The sequence below is a fragment of the Muscardinus avellanarius genome, assembly GCF_963383645.1.
Source record: "Muscardinus avellanarius genome assembly, chromosome: 2".
NCBI lineage: Eukaryota > Metazoa > Chordata > Mammalia > Rodentia > Gliridae > Muscardinus > Muscardinus avellanarius.
Genome location: NC_137787.1, coordinates 78,933,902 through 78,946,134, shown reverse-complemented (window position 1 = coordinate 78,946,134; position 12,233 = coordinate 78,933,902). Strand labels below are relative to the sequence as shown.

Genomic DNA, 12,233 nt, shown 5'->3' with positions numbered 1-12,233 from the left:
GCCAACCTCAGATTCTTAGTGAGGCCCTCTGCAACTTAGTGAGACCCTATTTCTAAATTAAGTCTGGGAGCATAGGCCAGAAGTAGAAGGCCCCTGTGTTCCATCCCCAGTACCACAGAGAGAGAGAGAGAGAGAGAGAGAGAGAGAGAGAGAGAGAGAGAGAGAGGGAATGGTCTTAACTGATTTTTTTTTTTATAATGTAGGTGAAATATGGGATTAAGGAGTATGCCTGCACCGCAGTGGATATGATTTCACGGCGCACTCGTCTGGCTTTTCTCAATGTCCAGGCTGCAGAGGAAGCCCTACCCAGAATTGTTGAACTGATGGGCAGAGAACTGAATTGGGATGAAAATAGGAAAAAGGTATTTTTTTTTTTTTTTGGTGGTACTGGGGTTCCTGGAAGCCCTTCTACCTCCGGGCTACACTCCCAGACCTATTTTATATTTTTGAAACAGGGTCTCTTAAACCAGCGCGGCTGGCTTCGAACCTGCGCGATCCTCCTGTCTCCGCCTCCCAAGTGCGGGGATTACAAGCGTGCACCACCACGCCCGGCCTAGGAAAAAGGTATTATATAGAAGTCTTTAAAACCACTGCTCCATTTACAAAACTGTAACAGCTTTCTCTGTAGAATAATTTTTGATGGTGACTTGAGATTTTTTTGTCAATGTCTATATTCATATATATCCAATATGCTAGGCTTTAGGAAAATGGAAAGAGATTCTTGTGTCCAAACTTCACTGCTCCTGGAAAATATCTTGTAGAGAATGCTCATAAATTCATGGCCATGATTCATAGAAAAGAAAGATATGAACAATTGTGAAGTAGAACCTTTTCTGATTTTCACTGAAAACTCTCAGGATGTAGTTAGTGAGGTTCACAATCCTGCTAGTTTCTTTTTGGTTAAGAAACACTAGTTTTACTATCAAACACCCAGCGCTTCTCCTTTGTGTCATTTGAGAGTTTATGTTTATATCCAAATTAAAAAAAGAAAGCTAATTGATGATTAGGTATATCTGTTTTGTATACACATGCTTGTGTATGTGTGGGCTTATGCAATAAATAGATTTTCATGGTTTTCAACTAACCCAAACTTTTGTGATATGCAGAGGCTTATGAACATTTTAATATTTTTATTAGAATTACTTTCTAAGCTAAAAAATTCTTTTTTTCCCCAGTTGGATCCATTTCATGTAGGCCATTTTTGCTATATTGACCTGGCCAGGTTCATCAGTAACATCCACATTGCTCAGTGTATACTTGTCCACTCTCAGTGCACTTTTTATTTGATCAATCAGCAGCCCCTGACACAGTTGATTCTGTCCACTTCTCTTGGATTACCTCTTCCTACCTTCTCCAACTACTATTCCCACAGACTTCTCCATGACATAAATAGCTATTTTACCTTTCAGTTGCTTATTACTATACTATATGTATTTTCTCACACCTTATCTAAATTCATCAGCAAATACCATATTTATTTTAATAGTGGGTCAATTCAAAGCTTTAAGACATTCAGTGGCTATCACCCTGATTCAAGCATCTCTTGTATGAATTATCATGGTAGATCCTCTCCCCCAAGCTGGTGTCTGTGCTTTAACAACTTTTGTGATTCTATTAAAACAAAATCCATGCCATTGAGTATGTCAGAATGAAATTCAGAAGGAGGCCAGAGCTAGAGATATAAATTTAAATTGGATTTTAAGCCATCCACCTGGGTGAAATCATGGAGTTATTGTAGTTAGATGATGAAAGCGGCCCCAAGACTGACCCCTGGTACACTCTCAAGTTTAGAATTTGGGAAGATAAGGGAGAATTCAAGAGAAGGTAATAGTCAAATTAAATGAAGTATGAGAGAAACTAAGAGGAAGTTGTAACGCAGAAAATAACTGGGCCCATTTGGGCTGCTATAACAGAAAGACCGTAGACTAAGTGGTTTAAAGAACAAAAATGTACTTATAGTTCTGGAGGCTAAATCCATATGTAAGGGATTATCAGATTTTGCATCTAGTAGGGACCCATTTCCTGGTTCATAGACTATTGTCTTCTTGCCATATTCTCAAGTGGAGTATCATTTGAAATTTTTAATGTGTTGTATTAGAGTATACTGAAGACAGAAGTCACCATTTTTTAATCCTTACCGTGCCTGCCTCTGTGAGGTATAATCTCTGCTTGCTTTGTATTTGAGGAAACTGGCTCACAGAGTGAATCCCTGTCAGAGTTCTTAATAGCAATAAATTATAGAGTTGGGATTAACACCTGGTGTTGTGATCCCATAGTAGCAGTTTTCCCTGTTGCCTCTGCATCATCCGGTCTGCTATTTAGCTTTTCTAGTTTGGAGTTTTAGTTTGATCAGCTAAAGCTCCATACCAAGGCAACACAGAATGAAACTTACTGCTGTGTCATTTTTCCATATAGAAGGATTGGTGATAATCTGTTCTTACAAGAATTATGGTTGGAATGATTTGAATATGTAGGAACATATTTTGTACTAGGAATTCAGGTGGTGGGAGGTAGGAAGGAAGAAGAAAATTCTCTAAACTGGTTGTGCGTGGCCTTCCTTGGAAGCTACATTTAACTGCATTTCAAATTTTATGAGCAGACTCATATGCTTAGAAATAAATATTCTTCCTTTTCTCCTAACAAAGCAGCAAAAAATAAAAGACCTAGTTATTTATTCAATGCTTGAGACACGGGAGTATTAATGAGAACTGTAGGCAGTTTAGAGAGAACAAAGGGGGGGGGGGCGAATTAAAAGGTTAGAAAGTTGGACTTCTGAGAAAAGGTTAAAAGCATTGGGATTATTTAACCTGAAAAAGAGAAAGAGGAACAAGGTGATAAATAACTGTCTGTAGATGAATTGTGGTTGTTTTTACCGTTCAATACTTAATGAGTGATTTGTATACCGAACATTGTACCAAATATTTTAGGGGAATAATAAATAGCTCATAGTATCAAGGATCTTAAAATTTAATTGGGTGGATTTAATACAAATATACCTTAGAAATGTCTCTATATTTTTAAAATTTGAGAAACATTTAGAGGAATTGATACTCAAGACTGAAATTCAACTGACCTGGAAGAATTGATTAGGGGAAAGGTGTTGTCTACTGAGTTGGTGATTGGTAAAGGAATTGGCAGGGACATTTAGAGAAAGCAACACTGCCAAATCTGGTTAGATTATAATTTAAAACCAGTGCTTTCTTTTGGTTTTTAATGTGTGAAACAGCAAAATAAATATTGGTCATGGAGAACAGATATTCAGACAGGAGGCCATTTATACACTGAGGTATAAATGAATAAATATAAGAAGATCACTATATGGTCAAAAGAGTTGGGAAAATTCTCAGGAAACTTAAGTAATTTGGAATCATAATGCTTAAGAAGTGTGTTATCAATTTCCAAAGAGAATTTATTTGGAGATAGATTGAACCCTCATATTTTGGGAGAGCTGAGCAGGAAGTGGGGGTTAGTATTGCTTAGGACATGTGTTGGGAAATGCTTTCCTGTAGAATTTATAAGTAGAGCTTATAACTTTCAGACAAAAGATACATTTTCTAATTAGAGACTTTTTAGAAGGAAGACTGCCAAAGTAGATTGAGTCTTACAAATAAAATAGTCTTAAAGTTGCTTTGTGCAATCTTTCTTTTGTAAAACCGGTAGATTTGTAACCAAATAACCAAAAACTGAAAGGTGAGAGAATGTTTGTTAACACAGTGAAATAATGGGTGAAATTTCATTAGGTATATATGGAGATAAATGGCAAATCTTGCGTTAGGTAGAAAAACAACTTTAACAATTCAGCATACATTTGAACAAGACTGAATCATAGAACATGTAGAAAAAATATGGTTTTAGTTAACTGTGAATATATAATAGTTAACTGTGGATCAACTTGAAGTCTTAAGCTTCATTAATAGAAATCATATATCTAGGTTGATGAAGCTGAATAGATACTGTCTTCTAAGTACCTGACAGATCTCTGTTTGTTTATAATGTTTTGTTATGATAATTGTATTATGTGAAAGAGCATTTGTGGTCTAGAGGAAATTATTCAGTGTGGTATAAGGATTTGAAGTCACATTTATACAAAAGAGTAGTTCTATACTGAAACAAAAAAAGAAAAGAGAAGAAAAAGGAAAGTCCATGATAGATTACATCTTTAAATATGTGCACTGTGATAGAGAAAATAGACATTAAGTTTCTGTATGGTAGGAAAGTTTTGCTCATCTGAAAGATGCGTGCAAGGAGATAGATTTAATCTCAACACAAAACTTTTTAAGAATTGGGGCCATCATTTCATAGGCTACTCTCAGCGAAACTTATTACCCCCCAAATTGCTAGAATTCTTTAGACAGTGGCCTTATGGTTCCCTTTTTGGAATCTTAGGAAAGATTTTAGACAGTACATTGTAACCTTGAGGGAAAAACTCTGATTCCTTGTTTGTTGGATGATGGAAAAATTACATAGACAATGAAGGAAAATGAACTGAGAAAGGGACTGTTGGAGAAGTTTCAGAGAAGGCATTTCCAACAATAGGAATTTTAAACTAGCTTTATAGACAATGGCTGGGCAAAATTAGCAGAGGAGCAGCAAACTAATTTATGATGACTGGTGGATTTTCTTGTGTGTGGAGAGAACTCTGCTAGGAAAGAATGCCCTTTACTAGTGATAGAGATTTCAGTAGCAAGTGTTATTTCTTTCTCTCTCTCTCTCTCTCTCTCTCTCTCTCTCTCTCTCTCTCTCTCTCTCTCTCTCACACACACACACACACACACACACACACACACACACACAGTATTTTAAACTCAGAACTTTTTTAGCATTCATAACTTTGTCTTTGCTACATAAGAACACTTATGGTTTCTATTTCTTAAGAGAAAGTAAGGGGGGAAAAAGTCTTATCACTGGCCTAAGAAAAGGAATACGAACACATCTCTCGCAACGGATATGTGCTATTGTTTTATTTTCCTTGTTTTCCTTCACTGGCACTTAACAATTCAGACCAAAACTGGGAACTCATTGAGTTACTTATGTCCTTTGCTGGGAAATTGGGGAACTTAAGACTTGCAATGATTTTTTTTTTTTTTTACTAAGTTATAAAGTATAATCTGTAACTTCAGAATCATAGTTGTAAACCTCAGCAAGCCCTTATTTTTCACTTATACTTCATGAAAGCTGCATGATAGCTGCTCTGGCCCTTTTCCCTGTCCAAAATGACTTTATATCTCATCTAATGCCTGCCCTCGTCATGGCACAGGAGCCAGAAAATCAAGGAAAACTATGAAGTTACTTAAAAGCTTTCATTCAAAAGTGGCTTATATGTTGTATCCATTGTAAAAAAGTCAGCTACACAGCCAAGCGGACAAAACCTGGGTGGAAAAGTTTATGTACAGAGAATAAGTGTCTGTGTGTTTACATGCAAATTCATATTTATGAGAAAAGAGAAATTTGAAAGCAAAATTCACTACAATAGAGTCAGTTTAGAGGTACTTAGGTCACACACTGACATGAAAACCAAGAAGGCTAGTGCTTGCAGCAACAGTATCTGTTAAGACTAGGGCCATTGAAAACAGAAAGGGTAAGTATTGAGGACAGCTCAGTTCTTGACTCTAGTTAGCAGAATCCCAATGACTTCCTTCCTTCCTCAGTACTAGGGATGGAACCAGGGGCATTCTACCTCTGAACTACACCCCCAGCCCTATTTTATTTATTCATTATTTTTGAAACAAGGTCTCACTAAGTTCCAAGGGGCTTCACTAAAGTAGCTTAGGCTGGTTGCGAACAGTGATCCTCCTGTCTCAGCCTCCCAAATGCTGGGATTACAAGTGTGCACCACCATTCCCAGCTTCTTCTTCATCTTCATCTTTGTCTTCATCTCCTTCTCCTGCTTCTTCTTCCGGATTTGGGTATGGAACCCAGGGTCATTCAACCTCCATGCTACACCCTCTGCCCTATTTTTTATTCTTTATTTTGAAACAGGGTCTCACTAAGTTGCAGAGGGCCTCATTAAGTAGCTGAAGCTGTCCGTAAACCGTGATCCTCCTCTCTCAGCCTCCCAAATGCTGGGATTACAAGCGTGCACCACCATGCTCAGTCTTTTTTTTTTTTTTTTTTTTGAGTCAACATTTTTCTTTTTCTGTTGGTGCATTGTAGTCACACATCTTAATGGAGTACAAGATGGTAGAGGCTTATACTCTCACATCACTCATTTAGTTCTTCCCCAATTCCCACTCCGCTCCCTCCCCCTCCCTCCTCCTTTGGCTTAGTTACTGACTTTGAGATGTTTGTGAATGTATGTCATGTACATTAGGGAATTTCCCTCTTCCCCTCTCTCATCCTCCCCAGTTAGGCAGCCTTATTTGCTCATCTATGGTTTCTTCTTCATTTAGAGTTCCTCCTATGACCCCCCCAAAAATCAGACAAACTTTCAACATAGCTAATCTTAGGATGTCTGCCTTGGCTTTGAATGTTATATATTAGAGTTGTTACTCAAATCACAGATATCTTCACTTTTAACTGCTTTTTATTAACAGAATATAAGAATTTGATTGTATAGAATTTGTTGGCCAATACTGTGCAAGAATATTCTGCAATAAAAATGTATATCAAAACATGTATCGCCGGGCGTGGTGGCTCACGCTTGTAATCCCCGCGCTTGGGAGGCAGAGACATGAGGATCACGCAGGTTCGAAGCCAGCCGCGCGCGCTGGCTTAGGAGACCCTGTTTCCAGATATAAAATGTAAAAAGAGGTCTGGGAGTGTAGCCCGGAGGTAGAAGGGCTTCCAGGAACCCCAGTACCACCAAAAAAAAAAAAAAAAAAATGTATCAACATGAATCGTTATGCTATGTGAGAATGGTTTATCACAGTAGACTACATTCTATATAAATAAAATTCCAGAAAAGGCAACCCCTGGAGACCAAGAACAGATCAGCAGATGCTTGGGCAAGACCAGGGGAAGGAATCAACTGCAGATGGACAGGTGGAAGTTTTTAGGGTGGTAGAAATGTTTTGTATCTTGATTGTATTAAAGTAGATGTCAAGTTGCATGCCTAAAAGGTGAATTTTATTGACCATAAAACTGGATGAAATAAAAGAAATGTGATGGTCAGGTATATGAGGATCAGTGTCCTTTTTGCAGATCAAAAGATAAAATGAGAAAAGAAAATCATTAATTATATCAATTTTTGAACTTTGAATATCTGTTTTAGGTAGAACTTGAAACTGCCACAAAGTTTCTCTATTATGAAATGGGTTATAAATCTCGATCGGAACAGTTAACAGATCGCACTGAAATCAGCCTGCTGCCTTCAGACATTGACAGGTATTTCTAGTAAATTTTTCTCTCTTTCTTCTTCCTCTACATAAGTATATTTTCCCATTATTCGATGTTGTGTTACAGGTACAAGAAGAGATTTCACAAGTTTGATGCAGACCAAAAAGGCTTTATTACCACTGTTGATGTTCAACGTGTATTAGAGGTAATTTTTTGTTTAGTATCAGTCTTTGATAGTAGAAAAATGTGAAGATAATTTTTCATATCTAGTGTTTTCTACAAGTAATATTTTAATTTTTGAAAGCTTAGTGACAGTAAAAGGAACTGCACAACTTTGAATTAACCTTATTCTGTGCTTTTTTTTTTAACTTAGAGTATCAATTTGCAAATGGATGAAAACACACTACATGAAATTCTGAATGAAGTAGATCTGAACAAAAATGGACAGGTTGAACTCAATGAATTCTTGCAGGTGAGTTGTGGCAAAAGAAGTAGGTGTATCTGCTTTTATCTTTTAGTTGTCGTTATTGAAAATGAATGTTCAAGAATAAATTCTTAAGCCCATACATTTGTGACTCCATTCTGAAAAACAGAAAGCTTGAAGCCAGCAATGATGGCATATCTGCTCACCAGGATAATGCTCTATTTAGGACATATTCTTTTTTATAAGAAATATTCTGTTACATTGGACAATTAAGGTTAAATCCAAATTAATGAGGATTAAAAGGTTGAACTAAAAGCATTTTTTAAAAAAGAAGTATGGCATGGAATATCATTGCTGGACTATTCTCTATTGATGCCAAAGGAGGCAGCAAATATTTCTAATGTGGAAAGTAATTTTTATGGAATTTTTAAAATTATTGTACTCATTTGAGAATCATATTTACTAAGGGATGCAGTGATTAGATTCTTCCTTTGTAAAAAAAAAAAAAAAAAAGAGCAAAAGGAAGAAAACTTGTTTTCTGGGATCAAGACCATATCATTTAAACATTTCCATATCCAATTTTCAACTTACTGAAGTTTCATTTGTTTAATCTTTGTAACCAATAAGGAAATAAATGTAGTTACTTTCACTTCAAACTAGATGCTATACATAATTCCTTAGGATTTCCTTACGAAAAAGAAATTCAACATAGCCAATACATTATTTGTAGCTGTCCATATGACTCTGATCATGTGAAGAATGTATTGGTTTCTAAGCAGTCAGGTTTTTTTCTGTAGTGCTTCTTGGACAGGTATTTTCAAATGAATGCCAGGTCTTGCTTGCACCACGGCAATGATGAATGCTGAACATGAAATAAATTAATGCTGAGGATTTTGGTCAGTGTCAGCCCTTTCTTCACTGTGTCAAGTTAAACAAACAAGATCAAGGCAAAGGAAATGGTAATTGTCTCTCTGGAGATGAGCTGCAGATAAGAACATTGTTGAATCTAAATGCAGAAAATTTTCACAGGTTGTGTCCAGCATTAGAAAAAGAATGTTTAGTTCTTTAGCTCACTCTTGAACTAAATGCACATTCTAAATTGAATTTTAAAATTTATGTTTTGGAATCAAAAACCATTTAATGTATTTTTTTGTATAGCTCTCCTGGAGAATGTTGTATTGTCTCATGATCTTGGAAACTTGTCTTCAAAGAAATGGCTTACGCTTCATTTCATGTATATTGTAAATAAACAACAGCATTAAGGGTTGAAAAACCTGGGGTTTTAGAAACATTAAGAATCTAATTTAATGGATATGCTATGTGGTTTGGGTTTTAAGTAATTTTCTTGAATGGAATAGAGTTAAACATAGAAAATAATTTAAACCACCTGCAGATTTTCTTATAGAGTTTCTTAATAATTGAGTATTTCTTGTCCAATTCTAAATGAAATAGACTGTTCATGCTTCTAGTCAGTCAAAATATACAGCTTAATTTTTAAATTAAAATGCTGACCATATTTTTCATGAAATATATTTCTACCAAACACTAATTTTTTGTTGTATTATGGTTTTTACAAACAGATAATATTTTTTTTTAATTTTAGCTTTTTGAGGTTGGTGCATGTTATGCTATTTGTATCTGAAAGAAAATTCTCTCTCTCTCAGTTTTGTTACCTCTAATAAACTTTGATGGTCTTCCTGGAATCAGAGACAATAATTTTCATATTTTGATGCCTACTATTTTTATTTTTAGATACCAACATTCTTTATATTACATGATTACTCTGTTGTGAAGTATGATTCCAGGTTTGTTTGTCTGCTTTAATAAAATATTTTCCTTTTCTGAAGATTAAGAACCAACACTTATCCTATTAAGCATCTACTTTTGAATTTAGATACTATTTATCAAACATCTTCACAAAAGGATCACTATAGGTTTTGCCTGACTACATGACTTTATTTCCAGGTTTTGGCTTTAATGGCACTTCTGCATGTAGGAGTACACCTCTAATAAGCAATCTCTTGTGAAACAGCTTTTAATAAGGTCATGAAATTCTGATCCTGCCCCTTGGCAGATGCTTCTGACTCCTATGCAGAACTGTTTTAAGAAACGTTTCTCTAGAGGCTTAAAAGCCATAAGCCTAAAAACATTTTAAATTTTTTTATACATGCATTTTTCTGATGAATGGCTAACTCTGTTCTTGATAAAGTAAATAAATAAAAAGGTTGGAGAAGTTAAATCAAGAAAAGCAAACAGTTAAAACCACATCAACATGAAATGGAAAAAATACCCTCATGCTCATAATTGCAAGGTGCTTTCCAGATTAAAGGCCTTTGCCTGCTGACTGCATATAATTTCAAGACTAATTCTGATTTTATCCACTGGATAAAAATGAATTAGGGAAAATCTGGGTTGTGGAGTGCTTTCAATTCTTAAGGTAGATCTCTGGGTCCATTTTTAAGGACTTAAATGTAAATTATTTTAAAAAGTCTTTAAGGAATTTGGATTTAGGGGACTTGATGTTGTCAAGTACAGTAACACTAAAAAAGGGTAAATGTAGGCCATGCTTTGTCTTTGTGCAATCCCCAAGATTCCTTTCTAAGATTTTTAAATGGAATTAAAAATTCAATATTTGAAGATGCTTAAAAAAATGTTCCTGAGTACATTAAGGCAATCCCCACCCCCCGAAATAGATACATTCAAATTGCTTTTAAAGGCAGGTTGATTTGCTAAGTAGACGTTTTTTGCAATCGTGGTAAAATACCTGCCTTTCCCTTCTTCCTGAAGTGTTAAAAAAATTGTGTTGTTCTTACTTGAGCTGTAGTCCTTGCTACAGCTTTTGATGGAGCACTGAGTTTCCTCTGTCCGCTGCTGTAGGAACCATTACGATGCTGAAGATGAGGGAATGTGTTGCCTGCCTTCTCAGTCTGTTGCATATTTTCTCTTTAAGCTGATGAGTGCCATTCAGAAAGGAAGGGTGTCTGGAAGCCGGCTTGCTATACTAATGAAAACTGCAGAGGAGAACCTTGACCAAAGAGTGCCGATTCCAGTGGACCGTAGCTGTGGAGGATTGTGAGTCTGACCAGTAAATCCACAGCCAACAAACAATAGGAACAGCAAATCACCATGTGACAACCAGAAATGACTTAAACCACTCTACAGTAATGGCTGTGGTAGCTGCCTTTTATAACACTGGAAAACATTCCAAAACTGTAGAATGTTGGTCTGTTTGCCAACTTACTTTGCCAATACTTCATTTGTATTTGCCACTCAATCTAGCTTCTAAAAAGTGTATATTTCTCATCCTCAGTGCACATTGATTAATGTTTTGCTTTAATTTTGTGACCTGATAGACTTGACATTCTTTTTATTAATTTACTCTAAATCAGTTCTAGAGGCAGAAATTTTAAAAAGTAAGAAAATTTTGTGACTTGTACAGAGCTCTGGATGTTAAGCTTGTGGGTAACATTAGATCTTAAAAAGAATGACCTGTCAAAATGATAGTTTCTGGAGACTTTTCAGTCCCTTTTTCCTCTAGCTTGATTTCCGTTTTCTTCGACGCAATATTGCACAATTTTATATCTTGAGGATGCTTGGCAAAACTGGAAAGAAAAAGTTGAGGTCTGGTTTAGTTTTGGTTACAAGTCTCAAAAGAGAAACTCTGAAAGCTGCCAGAATCGCAGGTATGAGATAAGGATAGCGTTGACATTTGCTGGGAGTTACTGTGATAGTTTCATCTCAGCAGTTCATTCTCCCCTCCCCCAAGTCACTGCTGGTTTTCTTTGACTATTATAGTTGCCAGGAAGATCCTTTATATTTTTTTTCTTAATTTAAAACCAGCAGGTAAGCAGCAAGTCAGATAAAAGGGATGAGACCACCAAATATTTCCAGTCTTTCTAGTAGTAATATATTTAAGGGTTAATAACATCTTAATAAATTTACACATGATTACATGATTTTCAAGTTTCAAATCCTAAATTTTGAGGTAGGTGGTATTGTCAAACCTGGTCTCTTTGGGGTATATTTGTAAGAAGATAGTAAAAGAGAGTAGAATAGACATTAGTTGATTTTCATAAAAATTATGTGAAAAATAAGGCACAACAATTCAATGTCCAAGGTCAGCCTGGTTGCAATGCCCTTTTCCATTTGTACTCAACAGAAAAATTCTGGGTCCAGAAAAGGAAATACCCACACTCAGCACCTTCTCCCACTATGAACATATATACATGCATGCATACATACATACACATGGTCCCCCATATACATATAACCTCAAAACAAAAATCACTGCACATTGAATTTAGCAAATCATGTACTGAATTAAAAATGCCAGTTTGGGATGCTTTTGCTATATATTTTTTTAGCATCTTAACAAGTCATCTTAATAATCTTAATATTAATTATGTTTCTTATTTTGAAGCTCACTATCTGCCCCCAGGATCAGGTTGTACATATAAGAGGAAATGGAACACTTTATTTCACTACAGGTTTTCATTGCATGGACACGAAGTCCTAGATTTTTAACCTGGTCCAT

The 12,233-nt window shown here is 35.9% G+C and overlaps 1 protein-coding gene across 1 annotated transcript in view; it reads left to right on the top strand.

The window, feature by feature from the left end:
• The window catches only part of GPD2 (glycerol-3-phosphate dehydrogenase 2), a gene marked incomplete at both ends in the record, with an annotated part of 98,045 nt that extends 87,270 nt beyond the window's left edge, over positions 1-10,775 (top strand). Inside the window, 5 exons of the mRNA XM_080690136.1 lie at positions 204-362; positions 7,211-7,323; positions 7,402-7,480; positions 7,649-7,747; positions 10,650-10,775. Of these exons, the coding sequence (XP_080546262.1) occupies positions 204-362; positions 7,211-7,323; positions 7,402-7,480; positions 7,649-7,747; positions 10,650-10,775 (576 nt within the window). The remainder of the gene's footprint in view (positions 1-203; positions 363-7,210; positions 7,324-7,401; positions 7,481-7,648; positions 7,748-10,649) is intronic.
• Between the last annotated feature and the right edge of the window lie 1,458 nt (positions 10,776-12,233).